The following is a 20,246-nucleotide window of genomic DNA, read 5'->3' as shown; positions in this document are numbered from 1 at the left end:
ACCTCCATTGCATGTCTGGGAAAATAATCATGTTTTTGTCCATTATGATAAATGAAACAAAAAGCACATATTCCATTATTATTCCACTATTTAAAAAAAAAGAAAAAAGTATTTAAAGTTTGTCTGTCTTTCACTCAGGTTTTTGCACAACAACAGAATCACCCAACTAGTCCCAGGAACCTTCACTCAACTTCAGTCCATGAAGCGATTGTAAGTTTTTTAAAAAGTCCCTCAAACAGCTGTGTTGAAACGCATGTTTCTGTAGCTTACTCCCATGACACCCATTATCAAGTGGGGCCTGTCATCTGTTTCATGCCACGTAACCACACTGCAATGTTCTCACACTTTGGCTGCAAGGTGCTTTCTATCACAAGTCATGGCCCTTCCTGCAGTTTAGAGTTTTGAGTCAGCTGCAGCGGGGATTAAAAATTGATTTTGTAGTGTAAGTTATGATCAGAAAAGCAAAGAACATTTAAATTGTAAAATGTATTTAAGCACAAAATATTCTTAATCTTCCATGAAATATGAGAATTGTGGTCTTACAACATGAGGCCTATTATCTTTAAACTCTAACCTCATCCAGCCAACAGGCAGTGTAGACAAATCCACAGTTTGGCCACATCCCATGAAGGGACCATTTTTAAGTATTTGTCAGATCCTAGGCCAGAACTTAAACAGATAATAAAAGAAACTGACTGGCATTGAATTGACTCTAATCATGACTCTTTAATGTCTGAGTAAATATTTAATATATATATAAATGATCACAAAGAAACTTAAAAGTGAAGCGCAAAACTTAGACAGCTAAATCTTCTGAAAAACCTATTATGGATAAAAGAAACATTGTACTAGAACTGAAAGCTGGATCATTAATCAGAAAAGAGGCCAAACAGAGAGAGTTTCCCATGGCAGAAGGAGAGTATCTTCCAATATGTCCCTGCTGAGCCCCACTGTTTGGACTGAGCGGGGCCTAGCCATGCCAGACCAGTTTTAGTTCATTTACACCGCTGCTGGTACAAGTTCACATTTCATATACAGTATAACAGTTTTAACGTGAACCAATTTCTCACTTGCTATGTGTCTGTGCATGTTGTTTATGTGTTCAGGCGACTGGATTCCAATTCGTTAAACTGTGACTGTGAGCTGCTGTGGCTGGCTGACCTGTTGAAAGAGTATGCTGAGTCGGGAAATGCCCAGGCTGCTGCCACTTGTGACTACCCAAGCCGCCTGCAGGGCAGATCGGTGGCAACACTCACCGCCCAGGAGCTCAACTGTGGTACGGAGAAAATAACCACACCTCACACTGATCATGACAATTCTGAAATGTACTGTAATGATCATGTGTTTTAGATAGCGTATAAAGTCAGAGAAAAGCAGGGTTTTTATGATCCATTCTAATGACATATCTCCACATCAGGCCCAACTGACACATTTGTAAAAATCAAATACAGTTGGCAAACCATTTGCAGAAAGCACAAAGAAACAAAATATGTTTTTATTAAAAGCCTCTTTATTGAAACCTGGTTTTGTTTAAAATTGGAAGTTTAGTTTTAAAAAGAAACTGAAGAACACATATAAGGGAAAGCATACAGGAAGCCATGCATGTTTGCATAGCAGCTTGCATGTGGTTTCCATGTTCTTATTTCTATACATCTTAACCTAATCCTAAATCCACATACAAATCCTGCAGCCCTCCTGTCAGCAAATAGCATGTAGTCACCCTGAGTCACTCATACACCCACAGACACAGGTGTATCCTCTCTTTGTGTCTGCTGGCTGTGGGAACACAGCTGTTTCACTCCTCATACATCACCAGCTGCGTCTCTGGTCTGGGTGAAATGTCAGTCAGGACCCTCTTTGGCCTCTGATCTCAGACCACCAGCAGCTGCTCAGCCTGTGTATGATATGTGTGCTCATGTTATGGGGTGTGATGGGGTGGTCCTAAGCTTTTGTCATTTGTTCTTCTTTTTTTTTACAGTTTTCTATTTATACAGGGTACAGACAGAACAAAACAATATACCACACAACATTGAAAGGCACACAAGGACACATAACATAAGTGTTATTATGTGAATTAGTAGGATGTAAAGAAAAAACACTGATGATAAGGTTATCAAATGGTTGCTACCGTCTTTTACAGGATACCCCCAGCCAATCCTAAATACCTGTGCTTACATTCCTTCTATAGCCCAAGATCAGAGCATACCTGACATCAAATGCAAGTTAATACAGATAGACATCTGGAAGTCTGCATTTATCTCTTTTGCTGCAAATGTTATGTTAAAATAGTATAATGAAAACTAACATTACACACAGAGAGAAAAGCAAAAATGCATATTAACAATTACTATTAACATAACTAATATTGTATAGTTTAGCTTGGGTGGAGTACCTTTTGCAAGCTTTTCAATCCAAAGGGAAGTATGCTTAATCACAGGGTAAAGTGTATTCAGGGCCGCCCCTCCCTACACGCAGATCACGCAGAGTGCGTGGGGCCTCACCTCGCGGAGTGAGCCTCATCCGAAGCGCAAATGCGGCGCATCTTTATGCGCTTATGCGGCGCAATTACTGTAAGTGCGCCACAGTTTTGCCGCCATCCCCCCCCCCCCCCCGGCGTCGACGTTCGCGACACAGAGGGCCTCATCACATAACTTTGCGTGGGGCCACAAGTTGGTCAGGGGCGGCCCTGAGTGTATTGGCACTGTTAAACACTGTAATAGAAACAACATCACTATAAGCCTGCATGGCAGATTTCCAGTTGGTTTCTATACCCGGCGGTTGACTCCTGCAGTAAATCTAACTGCTTCAGCTCAGTGTTTCCTCCAGCTCCCACTGAACGCTTCAGTCTGAGCCAGGCAGCTGACTGTAAGCCAGCCACATTTAATTCTCAGCAGCTAATTTGATGGCACCAACTTGCCCGTTCTTGCTCAATGTTACCCCCTCCATCTGTCTGCATATCAGAGCAGCAGAGGAAGAATGTCTGGTTCAAAACACCCTGGAAGTCATTCCACACCTCCTTCTCTACCTCCCTCCCTCCTTGTACTCCCTTCTTGCTCCTGTAAACGAGGTGGAACAATGCATGGCGGGTCGAGCAGCCATCCTTCTTAAAAATGAAGTGCCACCTCCCTGTACAAGTTGTATCTGATGAACCAGGCTTGCCTCCTTATTGAACCACAATGGAGGGTGGATTACCACAAAACTGTAATTACAATCCCCAGGGTTATTCCTATGAATTTGTACACAGATATACCCACATCCTATGGCTTGTTCTTTATGTAAGCTGATTGGAAATAAGTGTTTGTAGAGGTAGTTCTGAAATGTGTCTACCATCTGTACAGTGAGTGTGTTTAGCAGGAGCCACAGAAAAAAAGCGTGTGCTGCATTGTGTGGGAGCTTTACTTCCTTTTGAGACAGAAGTACAACATGTGTATTGTGTTTTAGTAGCTGGAAACATTTGTGCATATTCCTTACCCCAGCGTCTGTGGGTGTTCGGACACATTGTGTGTAGTTGCTATTGTGGATGATCATCTACATACACTTGGCAAGGAAAGTGCCTTGCATTACATGCCGTTTCAATAATTTCCTCGAGTGATTTATATTTGAATGGGGAGGGGGGTTCAAGCGTTAGGGCATGCTGACTGTATTGGATTATAAATTAGACTACTCTGCGGCTCTGGCTAATGAACTGACAGTGTCACTTTCCCTCAATGGCTCAGGAAATATGCCCAGAGAGGATAGTCTACTATTTGTCTTCACTGTTTTGAATGTCTGCCTAGGCATGCTGTTCAGCTACAGACTCCCTGCTAGCATCATGGAAAGGGCTAGACCTATTCACAAGAGGCTCAGTTCAAAGGACAGACTGGTTGAAACAGCATACAGGGACAAATGAATGGACATTCTATGTATAATAATGTTCCCATTCTTCTCGCTTTTCTTTTCTTCCAGAGGTACCCAGGATCACCTCTGAGCCGCGGGATGTGGATGTGACCTCAGGGAACACTGTTTACTTCACCTGTAGGGCCGAAGGAAACCCAAAACCACAAATCATCTGGCTCAGGAACAAGTAAGTCACTGAAACACACATAATATGTAATGTTTGGTTATAAGCGTGTCAATCTAATTAATTACAAAATAATACGTTTGGTGCGACGCATTGCTCTCATTAAGTCAGCTTTTCCCAGTTAGGACCCGTGATTTAAATAGACTGTATACATACAGTGGGGCAAAAAAGTATTTAGTCAGCCACCAATTGTGCAAGTTCTCCCACTTAAAAAGATGAGAGAGGCCTGGAATTTTCATCCTAGGTACACTTCAACTATGAGAGACAGAATAGAGGGAAAGAATCCAGGAAATCCCATTGTAGGATTTTTAATGAATTAATTGGTAAATTCCTCTGTAAAATAAGTATTTTGTCACCTACAAACAAACAAGATTTCTGGCTCTCACAGACCTGTAACTTCTTCTTTAAGAGCCTCCTCTGTCCTCCACTCGTTAACTGTATTAATGGCACCTGTTTGAACTCGTTATCAGTATAAAAGACAACTGTCCACAACCTCAAACAGTCACACTCCAAACTCCACTATGGCCAAGACCAAAGAGCTGTCAAAGGACACCAGAAACAAAATTGTAGACCTGCACCAGGCTGGGAAGACTGAATCTGCAATAGGTAAGCAGCTTGGTGTCAAAAAATCAACTGTGGGAGCAATTATTAGAAAATGGAAGACATACAAGACCACTGATAATCTCCCTCGATCTGGGGCTCCACGCAAGATCTCACCCCGTGGGGTCAAAATGATCACAAGAACGGTGAGCAAAAATCCCAGAACCACACGGGGGGACCTAGTCAATGACCTGCAGAGAGCTGGGACCAAAGTAACATGTCCAGGCCCGTCTGAAGTTTGCTAGAGAGCATTTAGATGATCCAGAAGAGGATTGGGAGAATATCATATGGTCAGATGAAACCAAAATAGAACTTTTTGGTAAAAACTCAACTTGATGTGTTTGGAGGAGAAAGAATGCTGAGTTGCATCCAAAGAACACCATACCTACTGTGAAACATGGGGGTGGAATCATCATGCTTTGGGGCTGTTTTTCTGCAAAGGGACCAGGACGACTGATCCGTGTAACGGAAAGAATGAATGGGGCCATGTATCGTGAGATTTTGAGTGACAACCTCCTTCCATCAGCAAGGGCATTGAAGATGAAACGTGGCTGGGTCTTTCAGCATGACAATGATCCCAAACACACCGCCCGGGCAATGAAGGAGTGGCTTCGTAAGAAGCATTTCAAGGTCCTGGAGTGGCCTAGCCAGTCTCCAGATCTCAACCCCATAGAAAATCTTTGGAGGGAGTTGAAAGTCCGTGTTGCCCAGCGACAGCCCCAAAACATCACTGCTCTAGAGGAGATCTGCATGGAGGAATGGGCCAAAATACCAGCAACAGTGTGTGAAAACCTTGTGAAGACTTACAGAAAACGTTTGACCTCTGTCATTGCCAACAAAGGGTATATAACAAAGTATTGAGATTAACTTTTGTTATTGACCAAATACTTATTTTCCACCATAATTTGCAAATAAATTCTTTAAAAATCAGACAAATCTCATTCTGTGTCTCATAGTTGAGGTATACCTAGGATGAAAATTACAGGCCTCTCATCTTTTTAAGTGGGAGAACTTGCACAATTGGTGGCTGACTAAATACTTTTTTGCCCCACTGTATAAGGATTAATGTCTCATTGGTTGTGATGTGTGTCTCTGTGCCCTCCTGATAGCAATGCTCTAAACATGCGTGATGACAGCCGTCTGAACCTGCTGGAAGACGGGACGCTGATGATTCAGAACACCAGGGAGACAGACCAGGGGGTCTACCAGTGCATGGCCAAAAATGTGGCTGGGGAGGTCAAGACTTCAGAGGTCACGCTGCGATATTTTGGAGCCCCAAGTAAGTTGTTGATTTCAATGTCCACCTCTGCTTATCACAGGGGAATTGTATTAACTTCTAAACCTGCATTGTGAACATTTCATGCAGACATCTGAATCTGACGGAGTCAAGGCTTTTTAACCTACATTGCAGATTCAACTGGAAAATTCAGATTAAGGGCACTAGCCTCCGAAAAGTGATCTTCTTGACAAAAACCTTATTGAGTCTTACTTTCAGATCCACATACCAACATTGATGTACTGCATTTGTTAACTGGTTTATCGTGGTGTCATTGGGGGTCATGCTATACACACTTTAAAGACAGCTCAGACCTCTTCCAAGGCCAATGCTGCTTTTCCCTGCCAGGAAAATCGCTCTTCCGTTTGTACCTGAGCTCTGAGTCATAATGTGTAAACAACATGAACCCTAAAAAAAGATGTCTTGTAGTTCATTGAGTTTAAACAACATGTTGATAGCTTTTTTCAAGGAAACTTTCACCTCAACTTTTATAGTCGAGAACCTTTTTTAAATTGTATTATTCTAACACCACTTGAATGTGTGACAAATGTCTTATCTTTCAATTTCAACGAAAGTGAAACAATTAATTTATACATCTCTCCTGTGAGCCAGATTCTTTTAAAACTTGTATCAGTTTTTCATGTTTGATCTTTGTCTGTTATCAGAATAGAGCAGCACGTTGAGCAGCCCCTAAGCAACCCTCACAGTTCAGCAGGTCAAATAACTGGGATGTCTCACTGAGCTGTGAGCAAAGCACGCTGGCTTTCATGTCAGATTTTCATCTGACACACTCACACTAAGACTAAGAGACACACTCACACTAAGAGACAGACTCACACTAAGAGACAGACTCACACTAAGAGACAGACTCACACAAGTGCATTCTGTCCTCTGTTGCTCCTTCTCTCTAGCTCCGTCCAGACAGACGCACGCACGCACACACACACACACACACACACACACACACACACACACACACACACACACACACACACACACACACACACACACACACACTTACACATTACTCACACATCCATCAGTCACAGTATCATATCTGTCCCTTTGGGAGATTAGCACGTCTGTCTTTAAGTGACCCAAGGGTCATCGCCGGGGTGATGGATGACCTTAGTGACGACCCCTTGTTTAGGAACAGTTTGAGAGCAGACGTTGTGCATTTCCTGTCTCAGTGTGACTGTAAACACCAGTCCTCTCACTGTATACATACTTCCTCTGACTCCACTGTAATCACTGGCCAAATATGGACAGGACCCCAACAAATGTTGTCATACATGTGGGAGGTTGTTTTAGCAGTTTTCAAAGTGGCGTTGTTGACAGAAATATACAAAGATGATCTTTGTGCATAAACTGGCCTTTGAAACGCACATTTATCAATTGCTTTATCAATGTGTAAACACTAAACCAGAGACCCAGATGAAAAATTACCTCTCACCTAATTGATCTAACCCAGTTCCCACGTTTTCCCCTCCCCCTTCTCTTTCAGCACGGCCAAGTTTTGTGATCCAGCCGCAAAACACGGAGGTGCTGGTGGGAGAGAGTGTGACCTTGGAATGCAGCGCCACCGGCCAGCCGCAGCCCCGTGTCTCTTGGACAAAGGGCGATCGGACCCCGCTGCCCAATGACGCTCGCATCAACATCACACCCTCTGGAGGGCTTTTTATCCAGAACGTGGTCCAGGATGATGGGGGACAGTATACCTGTTTTGCCTCCAATAATGTTGATACCATACACGCGACAGCATATATCATTGTACAAGGTAGGAACCAGATTTCTTCTTCTGTGGAGACTGTTTTACTTTCCTTTAAATGCTTTAGGAAACGCAACTTGGTACTCTTTCAAAGCCATTAACAATCTAAACCAATTTGTATTTATTCAAATAAAGTGCATCTTACAGAATCACACATGATCTTTTAAGACATCCGGACCAATCACCTCAGTTCATGTTACCCAATCCAAAGTAATATGAATTCAAGACTCTACTCCGCTTGCATTATCTCATCTCACGGCAAGGACAGTGTTTTATGACAGAATCATCTCCATGCCACTCAAATGTGATGAATTTCCTTTTGCAATTTGTATGGACCTTTTAGTTGATAGCCTTTATATACCTAACATGTTTGATTATAAATGTGTCTATTAGTGTGTCATCAGTTTCAGATTTCATATTGACAAAATTAATGTTTTCTTGGCTCGTGTTACCAGTCAGATTTTCTCCTACTGATTAATCCCCTTATCCCCTGGTCGTATATTTTCAGCATTAATTATTTGAAATAACGTTTTTTTTGTCTTCTGCCCCCAGCAATCCCACAGTTCACGGTCACGCCGCAGGACCAATCAGCACTGGAGGGTCACACAGTGGACTTCCCCTGTGAGGCAAGTGGTTACCCCCAGCCGGTGATTGCCTGGACGCGTGGGGGCAGTCCATTACCCCTAGATCGCCGCCATGTGGTCCTGTCTTCCGGTACTCTCCGCATCACTCGAGTGGCCGCCCATGACGAGGGCCAGTATGAGTGTCAGGCAGTCAGCCCTGTGGGGACTGTGCGCACCTCCGTGCAGCTCAGCATCCAGCAGAGAGGTAAGGATGGAGGGTGAGGCGTTACAATTAATGTAAACAATGCTTCAGGTCAACATTATGTATTGTGCAGTTCACTTTAAGTGGGAGAGAAGAAGGAGCCATTTAGCTGCTGGTTATAATGCACTGCAGTGCATGGTAGTCACTTTTAGTTTGGCTACACTTTGCAGTAGAACAAAAGTAGTTGCAGTTGAAGCTGATGAGCAGTAAATCAGCAGCTCACCACAGGCAGCACTCCCCAGGTGCACATTTGGCATAAGGCAGGTGGCTATAGAATTGCTGTCATACACAGTCTAGGGTGACTGCTAAAAGACCCTCTTCCAACACTGCATGATGAGTAGAAGGGAAGTGGTAGGTGACAAAATGATTTGTGCAGAACTCTATTCAAAGCCAACTTGTTCACACACAAAGCTTCAATTGAACATTTACAATGCAGGTAATGCATCTTTATTTACCTGTATGGTTAACTTAACGCACTGCATGTGCATTTGTGTTTGCATGTTTTTGTTAAGTTAAGTTGTTGTGTCTCACTACTTCTTTCTTTTGTGCACATGGCTGTGTTGTGTGTGTCTGTGTATTATGTGTGTGTGTAGCTGAAATTACAGACTTGACACAGGAAAGCATGGCACTCTGTAATCCTGAGATGACACCATGTTTTCCATGCAGTAATGGCTGTTAACATGGCACAAAGTACATACATGCATAATGGCCCCCACACTGTTAAAGCACAGAACAAGCCCACAACCAGTGTATGATAGATGCCTTATTCTAAGAGCGACGTGCAGGAGAAAGTGAAAGGCTGGTTCTTTACCTTTCTTGGAGTAAAGCTTGTTTCCATTCCACAGTGATTTTAAGTTTATTAAAAGATGTTTTGATACGGACGTGGTAGCTGAACATTTACAGCACATGCCAAATGACCATAACTTCACCAGTAGTGCATTTTTAACTGTCCATTAAAGGTGGAAATGCTTAAAATACCAATAATACTTTTTCAATATGGCTGTGTTCACATCCCAGATTTCTCTGTGCTTTGATGCTGTGAACCCTGTATTTTACAAAGTTCAACTTTGTTTAAAAGCAGTTAATTAGTGTCAGACTGCTATGAAACTGCCTCCCATCCCACCATGTGTTTCTAAAACTTGTGGGGATTTCCCAGGCTGCCTGCTACATGGGAACCTTGAAGGCATTGTGTGTGTGTGTGTGTGTGTGTGTGTGTGTGTGTGTGTGTGTGTGTGTGTGTGTGTGTGTGTGTGTGTGTGTGTGTGTGTGTGTGTGTGTGTGTGTGTGTGTGTGTGTGTGTGTGTGTGTGTGTGTGTGTGTGTGTGTGTGTGTGGTGTGTGTGTGTGTGTGTGTGTGTGTGTGTGTGTGTGTGTGTGTGTGTGTGTGTGTGTGTGTGTGTGTGTGTGTGTGTGTGTGTGTGTGTGTGTGTGTGTGTGTGTGTGTGTGTGTGTGTGTGTGTGTGTGTGTGTGTGTGTGTGTGTGTGTGTGTGTGTGTGTGTGTGTGTGTGTGTGTGTGTGTGTGTGTGTGTGTGTGTGTGTGTGCTTCAGCTGCTATGAATCTTAAACAGTATAACAGAGTGACTCACTGTAACAATGCTCAAAACTGTGTGTGTGTGTGTGTGTTGGGGGGTAGTTAAGTGGTTTGTGATTGCTGACCAACTTAATCCCAGTACAACAATGGAAAACAGCTCTTTTCACGTACATTGTCCCTGTAGTCAGAAAAAACGTATATATGTGTTTGTTAACATTATCATGTAAAAGACTTACACAAAAGTCAAATGAATTGATGAATTACAGAAAAATGTGTTCCACCAACTGCTCATTCAACCCAGTCTCACGGCATTTCGTGTTCACCAACACGATTTTGAATCTATTGATTCGTGTTCACCAACACGATTTGCCCCTTTTTTTCGTGTTGCACAGCACGATTTTAAAAGCAATGTATTTCTACTGCCTGCAGCACGTCTTTTTCTCCGGTCGGGTCGTGGAAGACCGGAAGCTGTGTGGTTCATAAAAACATGTTCTTACTCAATATCAAGCCACAATTATTGCTTTTATTTTAAATCGTATAATTTCGGACTTTTGTTGCCGTCTGTGAGGAAAATAAATGGGGCTCAGAGCCTCAGAATACGGAAATCTGTATTTTTAAATATTTGTTTCCTTCTAATTCGTTATTCTTTTCAAAATAACACACTGTTATTTACTCACCAATAACACACAATTATCCTTGCTTTTATTTATTGGTTTAATTCCATAATATTGGGCTTTTTTGGCGTCCGTCAGGAACTGAATTTCAAAATAAAAATAACCGGAAACAGACGTAGGCCTATAAGGGACATTTCGAGCATCATTGCGATTGTCAACATTTCTGAGTTTAGGATGGCCGAAGACACTACACTACCCATAATCCCCAGCTATCGTTTAGGACTACAGTCCCCGTAAGGTTACGCAGAGCGTCAAACAGCTGCGTGAAATGGAACGAAACCACGCCAGACTATCCAAAACTGGAATTGAACGCCCCCCCAGAACTACACATGCTGGCTATTATGTTTCGCAAAATGTTCTATGGGACGTCTCTACTGAACGTTTTCGTTTTTCCCACAATTAGAAGTTGCCAGTATTCAACACATTGGTGTTATCAAATGTAAAACATATAATTAATAAATGGGTGAAAATCGCTTGTGTCCATAATGCGCAGCATTAATACCCACATGACAGCTCATTGTTACTTTGTAATTCTACTCCACTACAATTCAGAGGTTAACCTGGTATTTTTACTCCACTGCATTTATTTGAGTTACTTTGCAGATTCTGATTAATTATGTGAAATATAAACAACCCTTAAATCAGACTTTAGTTACACCTGAGTAAAATTCAGGTAAGGTGATTGTCAAGTGCCAACAATCAGGAGAGATATTTGATAGTTGGTGCTTGAGAAGACTAAACATGTATCTGCAATTGACATGAATGGAAACGAGTAATAAAGTATATTAATTACTCGTTATTCTCTACTAATAGTTCATTAAAGACTGTATATTATGGCTATTTTGCACATCCCTTTCAAGATTTTAAAAGGTGTATTGACATATCATATACACAACTACGGTGTAGTTATGCAATGAATGAAACACTTGGGTCACAGGTTCCTCAACAGTGCATTACAAGACATCTATCAATATGTGTGAACCTCCACCATTAAACTGTCATATTCTGCACATTTCTTATTCTATCTACATACATAAGAGTATAATTCATATGTATAATATCAGTTAAAATAAGTGCTTCAACACAGTTAACATTGCAGGAAAGCAATATATTAGAGGTTAAGTACTTTGTCAGGCTTAATATTTATCTGTAGATAGATACCCCCAACGTTTTTTTCTTATTTAAAAGAAGACCTTAATCTGTTATTTAATGTTTAAATAAAGGTTAATTTGTTTTTCTGTTTTGCACCTCCTCCTATTAATATCTTTGTACATTCTGCACTAAACTGTTTTATTGTAGAGATCACTTATAGTATCTTCTTGATTTTTTATATTCTATATTTATACTTTCCCCCTATGAAAGTATGTACTCTTAATATTTTTTTAATCAAATAAAACACAATAATTCAATAACGTGCTTTAACCACTAGGCGGTGCACACAAGGTACACACAGCCATAATAACGTTGTATTATTAGTGTAGGACACTTGTGTTTTGTACAACATCTGAAGATGTTTAGTTTTATGCATGCTTTCACATAATTTGACAGCATATTGCTATACTATTTCAGACTCAGTATTTACATTCTTACATTCAAAGAAAATCAGTAATATCTTTAAAAACTACAGTCCTTTTATATCAGCTGTGCACCGTTATGGTGTAAATATAACCTATCTGTGAATTAGATCAAATGTAAAAGTCAGCCGAATTAGTGTTGATACTGCAAGGAGACCTATTGTGTGAAGAGAACTTGAAGATGTTGTTTAATTGTTGAATATATTTATGATCCACGTCAACTATTCAGTTTTGGCGGCATTTTCTCAGTTTTTCCAAAGGTCTTCTCATCAGGGCTCTATAAATAAAGAACTACGGCAGATCTGTAATATACAATGCAGCCGAACCGTGTATTACAATGCCGTTATGTGATGACTTTCAAAGAGAAAAGCAAGAGCGCTCGGAATTAAGTATTATTTTATTCTTTTAAAATGTTTTCCGGATTTCATATCATATAAACACCAAATCCCAGCATGCATTGCGGCTAAAACATCCAATAAGCGAGCTTAAAACCATAGCTGAGGATCTTGGGTAATCGCTCGAAATGCCTACGTCTGTTTCCGGTTATTTTTATTTTGAAATTCAGTTCCTGACGGACGCCAAAAAAGCCCGAGATTATGGAATTAAACCAATAAATAAAAGCAAGGATAATTGTGTGTTATTGGTGAGTAAATAACAGTGTGTTATTTTGAAAAGAATAACAAATTAGAAAGAAAAAAAGATTTTAAAAATACAGATTTCAGTATTCTGAGGCTCTGAGCCCCATTTATTTTCCTCACAGACGGCAACAAAAGTCCGAAATTATACGATTTCAAATAAAAGCAATAACTGTGGCTTGATATCGAGTAAGAACATGTTTTTATGAACCACACAGCTTCCGGTCTTCCTCGACCCGACCGGAGAAAAAGACGTGCTGCAGGCAGTAGAAATACATTGCTTTTAAAATCGTGCTGTGCAACACGAAAAAAAGGGGCAAATCGTGTTGGTGAACACGAAATGCCGTGAGACTGGGTTGGCTCATTACATTATTTGCTGTCGTATAAAGAAATGTATCATTTGGTTTTAGAATACAGATCGTCTTCATTCTCTTTGATCTGTAAGCTGACTTTAAGATGTGTAATGTTCTGCTCCCTGTAATAGACGAAAGAAGTGTGTATGTGAATGATCTCGTAGCCTACGCAGACAGTCAAATGCCTAGATTAAGTCTTAGAGATTCTGCTGTGATTGATGAATGTGTGATGAAATGAAATGAAATGTACATACTTTGATCACTGGTGCATAATCATTAACACATGCATATGTGTGTGTGTATGTTTTAACTCATTCAGTAACGCCTGTTTTCACAAATGCTCCAAGGGACCTGACGACAGAGTCTGGCCAGGACGTCCAGATTCCCTGCAGCGCTCAGGGCCAGCCTCAACCTGTGCTCACCTGGAACAAGGTTAGATGATAAAGGTCCTCTGGGCTGGGTAAGGTGCTTATCACCTCACCACCACAGAGTTCATGGGCTTAGGACAAGTTTATAGAGGAGGAGACCTCCGCGAAACCTTTTGAACAATTGAACAATCAACCGTAGATGCTAACTGCAATGACAAGCTCTCATCATCCAAGGCTTCTCTGACATTGTTTTGAGAGACTCCTAGTGGCAGAACTTAAAATATTGTGTATGTGATTGCAAATAATGACTATTAAGTGACTCATTGATTAATAAGGTTAAGTTTAAGCTGACATTTCCGTCCAAAAACATCTTGTATAAAGGAACCAGCCCACACAACAGGTCCCATCTGCAAGGCTCTTAATCGGTGTCTTGTAGTTTGATACACACCTAAACATGCTATCTCCCAGGGTCCTGAACTCCAGCCTTGTCCAACCCCCTACCCTCTTTCCAGGATGGTGTACAGGTGACAGAGAGCGGCAAGTTCCACATCAGCCCTGAAGGTTTTCTAGAGGTGAAGGACGTGGGCACTGCTGATGCCGGACGCTATGAATGTGTTGCCCGCAATCCAATCGGCTACCAAGTGGCCAGCATGGTGCTCACTGTGACAGGTAAAAAACTTCTCATGCAAACAGCACATAACCATGTAAAAGGAAGGGAATAGAAAGCAGAACAAGTGAACATATTGTGTAAGCTGTGTGACTTGTAAGCTTTTCGCTGTGTGAGTTAATATTTCCTCCTGAGACTCCTCAGCTCAGACCTCAGTACTCTGTTGGTGAACAATAAACAGTATCAATGCGCTTTGATGTTGTAGGACTCTCTTAGTCCTCACGTCACAATCTCCCTCTATTTCATGGAAAACTTAGGCGAAAGAGTGTTCCAGAAATATTAAGCAAAATATGTCACATTATATAATGACTGTTACCGAGTCATCATTTTGAGAAAAAGGCCTTCAAAGTTTCCTCTTCTATGGAATCCATCGATCTGATTGATTATTAGCGGAGCAAATGATCAATGTTGTGTGTGTGTGGTGTTTGTTTCCTGGGGAAAACACTCATGAGAAACACCGGCTGTTGTTATGCCTGCTGTGACGTCAAGTTACTCCGTTCTCCGCTTGTAATTATGCCGTTACAAGCTTCAAAGTTGTATTTATCATCTGAATTTTCCGAAACAAGTTTAATATTCTGAAAGCCAAGACTTTGTTTATTTGAAATCAGATGAAAACAAACTGTCACGGAACCTGCCGTGTTATCTATGATTACTATACGCCTTACATTCATAATTTCAGCCGGAGGGAGGGGAAGCAGCGCTGCGGAACAGCAGAGCTTGAGTGAGAGCTGTCATCTTCCCTTTACAAGCTTCAAACATGTATTTATCGAGTGATTTTGGAAATAAAAGTTTCATATTCTGAAAGCCAAGACTTTGATTATTTAAAATCAAACAAAACACCCAAACCCCGAAAAACTATTTTTTTACACAAATCCACGTTTATTTTGAAATGAGCCGTTGCGACTTCCGACTGATTTCGATAGAGCGGGTCACATATATGCACTAATGCGTTCGCAAGTCAAACCATTTTAGATATTTTTACCTGGTTCTAATCTGCTTTCCTATCTGTCTCTGTGCGGCAGTTCCTGCAGTCAGCAGAGAGGGAGACACCTTTGTGAGCACTTCCATCGAACAAGCCATCCGTAATGTGGACAGCGCTATTGAGTCGACAAGAAGACGTCTCTTTGATGGGTAAGTTATGAGAAACTCATACAACACACAGCCTCTTTACACTCAAGTCTCTTAAGTGATGGGAACGCCATGCTGTTCATTATGTGTCAGCTGTAAGGAATAAGGCTGGTGTATGGTGTTCATAGTATGAGCAAACAAGGCAAGGCAAGTTTATTTATATAGCACCTTTCAACACAAGGCAATTAAAAGTACTTTACAAAAAATGAAAGACATTAAGAAAAGGACATTTAAAATCAGTCATTAAAAAAGCAAAGATAATAAAATAAACATTAAAAGAAAAAATACATGGATAAAAGTTACAGTGCAGTTTTTAAGATGTGAATAGTTCAATTAAAAGTAGCGGCAAAAAGAAAAGTGTTCAGCCTGGATTTAAAAGTAGTCAGGGTTGCAGCGGACCTGCAGGTTTCTGGGAGTTTGTTCCAGATATTTGGAGCATAATAACTGAATGCTGCTTCTCCATGTTTAGTTCTGACTCTGGGAACAGAAAGCTGACCAGTCCCTGAAGACCTGAGAGATCTGGATGGTTCATAATTTAGCAGGAGGTCAGAAATGTATTTTGGGCCTAAACCATTCAGTGCTTTATAAACCAGCAGCAATATTTTTGAAATCAATTCTTTGACACACAGGAAGCCAGTCTAAAGACTTCAGAACTGGAGTGATGTGATCCACTTTCTTAGTGTTAGTGAGGACTAGAGCAGCGGTGTTCTGAATCAGCTGCAGCTTCCTAATAGATTTTTTAGTGAGACCTGTAAAGACACCATTACAGTAGTCCAGTCTACTGAAGATAAAAGCATGGACAAGTTTTTCCAAATCCTGCTGTGACATTAGTCTTTTAATCCTAGATATGTTCTTTAGGTGATAGTAGGCTGATTTAGTAACTGTTTTAATGTGACTGTTGAAACTCAGGTCAGAGTCCATGACTACACCTAGATTTCTGGCTTTATCTGTTGTTTTGAACATTGCAGACTGAAGCTCAGCGCTAACTTTTATACGTTCTGCCTTGGCTCCAAAAACCATTACCTCAGTTTTATCTTTGTTTAATTGGAGAAAGTTCTGACACATCCAGTCATTGATTTGTTCAATGCACTTAATCAGTGTTTGAATTGGAGCTTAGTCTCCTGGTGAAATTGTTATGTACATTTGTGTGTCATCCGCATAGCTATGGTAACTTATTTTGTTGTTTTTCATTATCTGAGCCAGTGGTAGCATGTAGATGTTAAAGAGAAGAGGCCCCAAGATGGAGCCTTGAGGTACCCCACATGTCATATTTGTCAACTCAGATGTGCATTTACCTATAGAAACAAAGTTTTTTCTGTCCTTGAAGTAGGATTCAAACCAATTTAGAACTGTTTCCGAAAGTCCCACCCAGTTTTCTAGTCGGTCGAGTAATATGTTGTGGTCAACAGTGTCAAACGCAGCACTGAGATCTAATAATACTAACACTGATGTTCTGCCACTGTCTGTGTTTAAGTGGATGTCATTGAAGACCTTTACAAGAGCAGTCTCAGTGCTATGGTTTGGACGAAAGCCTGACTGGAACACATCGAAACAACTATTTAAATGCAAGAAATTACACAACTGTTGAAAAACTACTTTTTCAATGATTTTACCTAGAAATGGGAGGTTTGATATGGGCCTGTAATTGTTCATTACTGAAGCATCTAGATTATTCTTTTTTAAGAGCGGTTTAATGACTACAGTTTTCAGGGCCTGTGGAAAAATACATGAGTGAAGAGATTTGTTTACTATATGAAGTAGATCTGAGGCCATGCAATGAAAAATATCTTTGAAAAATCCTGTTGGAATAATATCAAGGCAGCAGGAGGAGGATTTCAGAAGTTGAATAATGTCCTCTAGGTTTTTATCATTAATCTGATGGAATTGTGTCATGGTGTTTGAATTGATATTAGGTGGACATAGGGACAACACATTTGCTGTACCTGATGCAGAGGCACTGACTGCTTGTCTGATTTTCTGAATTGTGTCAGTGAAGAAGGAGGCAAAATCATTGCATGCCCTGGTGGATAGAAATTCAGAGGCTACTGACACTGGGGGGTTAGTTAGTCTGTCGACGGTAGCAAACAAGGCACGTGCATTGTTTTTGTTTTTGGTAATGATGTCAGAGATGTCGTTGTTACTTCGGCATCATTTTCAAACGTGTATTACAATTAAATCACGGTCAAATATGTTCATCTTGTTGTAGTTGTAGCCCCCTTGCCAGCGATTCTCTCTCTAGTTTAGCTTACTCAGCCCGACTCAGCCTGGTTGTTCCTGGCCCTAGAACCACGATTTTATGGGGCCAGAAAAACTGTGAATTAGGACACGCTGGCCAAGTGGAAACGCAACTAAAAACGGGCCCCGCACGGCTCGGCACGCTTAAAGCGAGCTACCCGCTGCAGTGGAAACGCGCCATTAGTCTGTCCACGGTAGCAAACAAGGCATCTGCGTTGTTTTTGTTTTTGGTAATGATGTCAGAGAAGAAAGACTGTAGTGCATTTTTCAATTCCAAATGATAAAGGCCAAGTCTCTCTTTATAGATTTCAAAATGAACCTGGAGATTTGTTTTTCGCCACCTGCGTTCAGCTTTTCAACACTCTCTTTTTTCTGCTTTCACGGTTATGGCCTTTCTCCATGGAGATATTTTCTTGCCAGTCACTTCCTTTACCTTAGTTGGAGCAATGGCATCTATAACATTTTACATTTTTGAATTAAAATGATCTACTAGCTCATTTACTGAGATGTTACCAGGGGCAAGTGTGGAGGAAACATTCTGAGTAAACATTTCCCTAGTATTTTCAGTTAAATATCGCTTTGTGGTTACCTCTTTTTGAAAAAAAATTGTGAACAGAAATAGAGCTCTCAAAGAAAACACAGGAATGATCAGAGAGTGCAACATCACTCACCTCAACCTCAGAGATATTCAGACCCTTTGAGATAATTAAGTCCAGAGTGTGCCCCTTATTGTGCGTGGGCTCCGTCACATGCTGAGTCAGTCCATAGTTATCAAGAACACAAAACAGTTATTTAGCCCTTCTGTCCTGGGGGTTGTCAACATGGATATTAAAACCAACAATGACAAGACGGTCAAAGTCAATACACACTATAGACAGCAGTTCAGTAAAGTCATCAAAAAAGCTTGCACGGTATTTGGGTGGTCTATAGATATTTAGGAACGGAGCTCGAGAGGAGCATTTCAGCTGAAGGGCCACATATTCAAAAGAAGCAAAGTTCCCATAAGATGTCTTCCTGCATTGAATGGAATCATTGAACAAAATAGCAACTCCACCTCCTTTCTTATGCATTATTTCCTGACTCATAAAACTAAAGTTGGGAGGGGAGGAGATTGTGCTCAGTGATAAAATCATTGATTAAAAATGTTTTTCCTGCCAAAGACCTGATATTTAATAAAGCTAGTTTAAGTTTGTTAAATACACTATCAGTAACAAGCTGTGGCTGACATGGCGTCACTGCTAAATTTGATAAACTCACACAAACGTTTGAGCACTTCCTGTTTCTAAGCTGATTCACCGCTCTTAATCTATTACCTATCAACACAGATATCGGCAAAGCTACTGGCAGGCAGAGCCCCGGCATGTCCTGGAAAGAGTTGAGAGTCCCATACGCCCTTGTGCCTGGACCCAGCACATATCAGTTGGAGTTTGTTGTGTTTTGTACACACACATCCTTATCAGGCTTCGGAGACCGCAGATGCTTTCTTGAAGGGGGGGGAAGTGGTTGACGTAGGCACGGTGATGAAGACGAAGGAGATGGTACGCGTCTCTGCTTCGGTGATTTTGGTGGGCGCTGTTGAAGGGCCGGGGTAAAGGACATGCTGCCTTGGGGGGAGGTGGTTGATGTAGGCACGGTGATGAAGACGGGGGAGATGGTGCAAACTGTTTCGGTGATTTTGATGGGCGTAGTAAAGGACATGCTGCCAACCCTGTGTATCGCCTTAACTTGCTCATTGAACTCCAGGAAGGAATTGGTGCCAACCCTCTGTATCTCCTTCATGTGTTCAGCGATCTCCAGGAGGGTGGGCGAGGGTGAAAGGGTGAACAGAGAGTAGAGAGAGCTGTGGGGTGAAGGAAGAGTATCCTCAAAAGTGATAGGGGGGGCGAAGGGTGGTGGAGACTCCTCCATTTGTCTCCCATAATCAAGACATTCCTCAGGTGGGTGCAGTGATGTATTTTCAATGTTTTCGGAGCGATGTGTTGTGTCTTTCTCTTGTTTTGATTCCTCTTGTTGCTTGTCCTTGGCAGAGGGAACAGATTGATGACGCAGGCAGTTGAATATGTTAGAGATAAACAATTTCACTCCTGACTTGTTCCATTTGCTCGATTTGCCTTAAAAAGATGTCTGCGGTCCCAGAAAAAGTTAAAGTTGTCAATAGAATTGACAGAATGGTCAGTACAGGCAGTTGAAAGCCAGGTGTTCAGTGCAAACAATCTGCTGTATCTCTCCACTCCTCTTCTGACTGGCGGTAGAGGGCCAATGATGAACACCTCTGCATTTAGAGATCTGACAGTTTCCAACAAACATTTAAAGTTGTCTTTCAGCACTTCTGACTGTTGTTTCACAACATAATTTGTTCCAATATGCAGTACCACATTTTTCACAGTCGGATGTTTAGCCCCAATATGCAGGATCTTCTCAGCCAAGTCAGAGACCACATCCTTGGCAAAACAGAGTACTTTGGTGTTGTTCTTACTACACAGACTTTTTACATCTCTTACAGCAGAGTCACCCACAATCAGAGTTTCAGGCCCAGTCGTTAGCTTTCCCTC

The 20,246-nt window shown here is 41.4% G+C and overlaps 1 protein-coding gene across 2 annotated transcripts in view; it reads left to right on the top strand.

Moving 5' to 3' along the window:
- The window catches only part of LOC117549979 (peroxidasin), a 56,583-nt gene that overhangs the window by 18,774 nt on the left and 17,563 nt on the right, over positions 1-20,246 (top strand). For both annotated transcript variants that reach the window (XM_034222206.1, XM_034222205.1), the window contains 9 exons: positions 139-210; positions 1,107-1,276; positions 3,946-4,063; positions 5,770-5,939; positions 7,441-7,713; positions 8,257-8,532; positions 13,616-13,728; positions 14,177-14,333; positions 15,354-15,462. In XM_034222206.1, the coding sequence (XP_034078097.1) occupies positions 139-210; positions 1,107-1,276; positions 3,946-4,063; positions 5,770-5,939; positions 7,441-7,713; positions 8,257-8,532; positions 13,616-13,728; positions 14,177-14,333; positions 15,354-15,462 (1,458 nt within the window). The remainder of the gene's footprint in view (positions 1-138; positions 211-1,106; positions 1,277-3,945; positions 4,064-5,769; positions 5,940-7,440; positions 7,714-8,256; positions 8,533-13,615; positions 13,729-14,176; positions 14,334-15,353; positions 15,463-20,246) is intronic.

Source organism: Gymnodraco acuticeps, unplaced genomic scaffold (assembly GCF_902827175.1).
Source record: "Gymnodraco acuticeps unplaced genomic scaffold, fGymAcu1.1, whole genome shotgun sequence".
Taxonomy (NCBI): domain Eukaryota; kingdom Metazoa; phylum Chordata; class Actinopteri; order Perciformes; family Bathydraconidae; genus Gymnodraco; species Gymnodraco acuticeps.
This window is presented reverse-complemented; position numbering and strand designations above follow the sequence as displayed.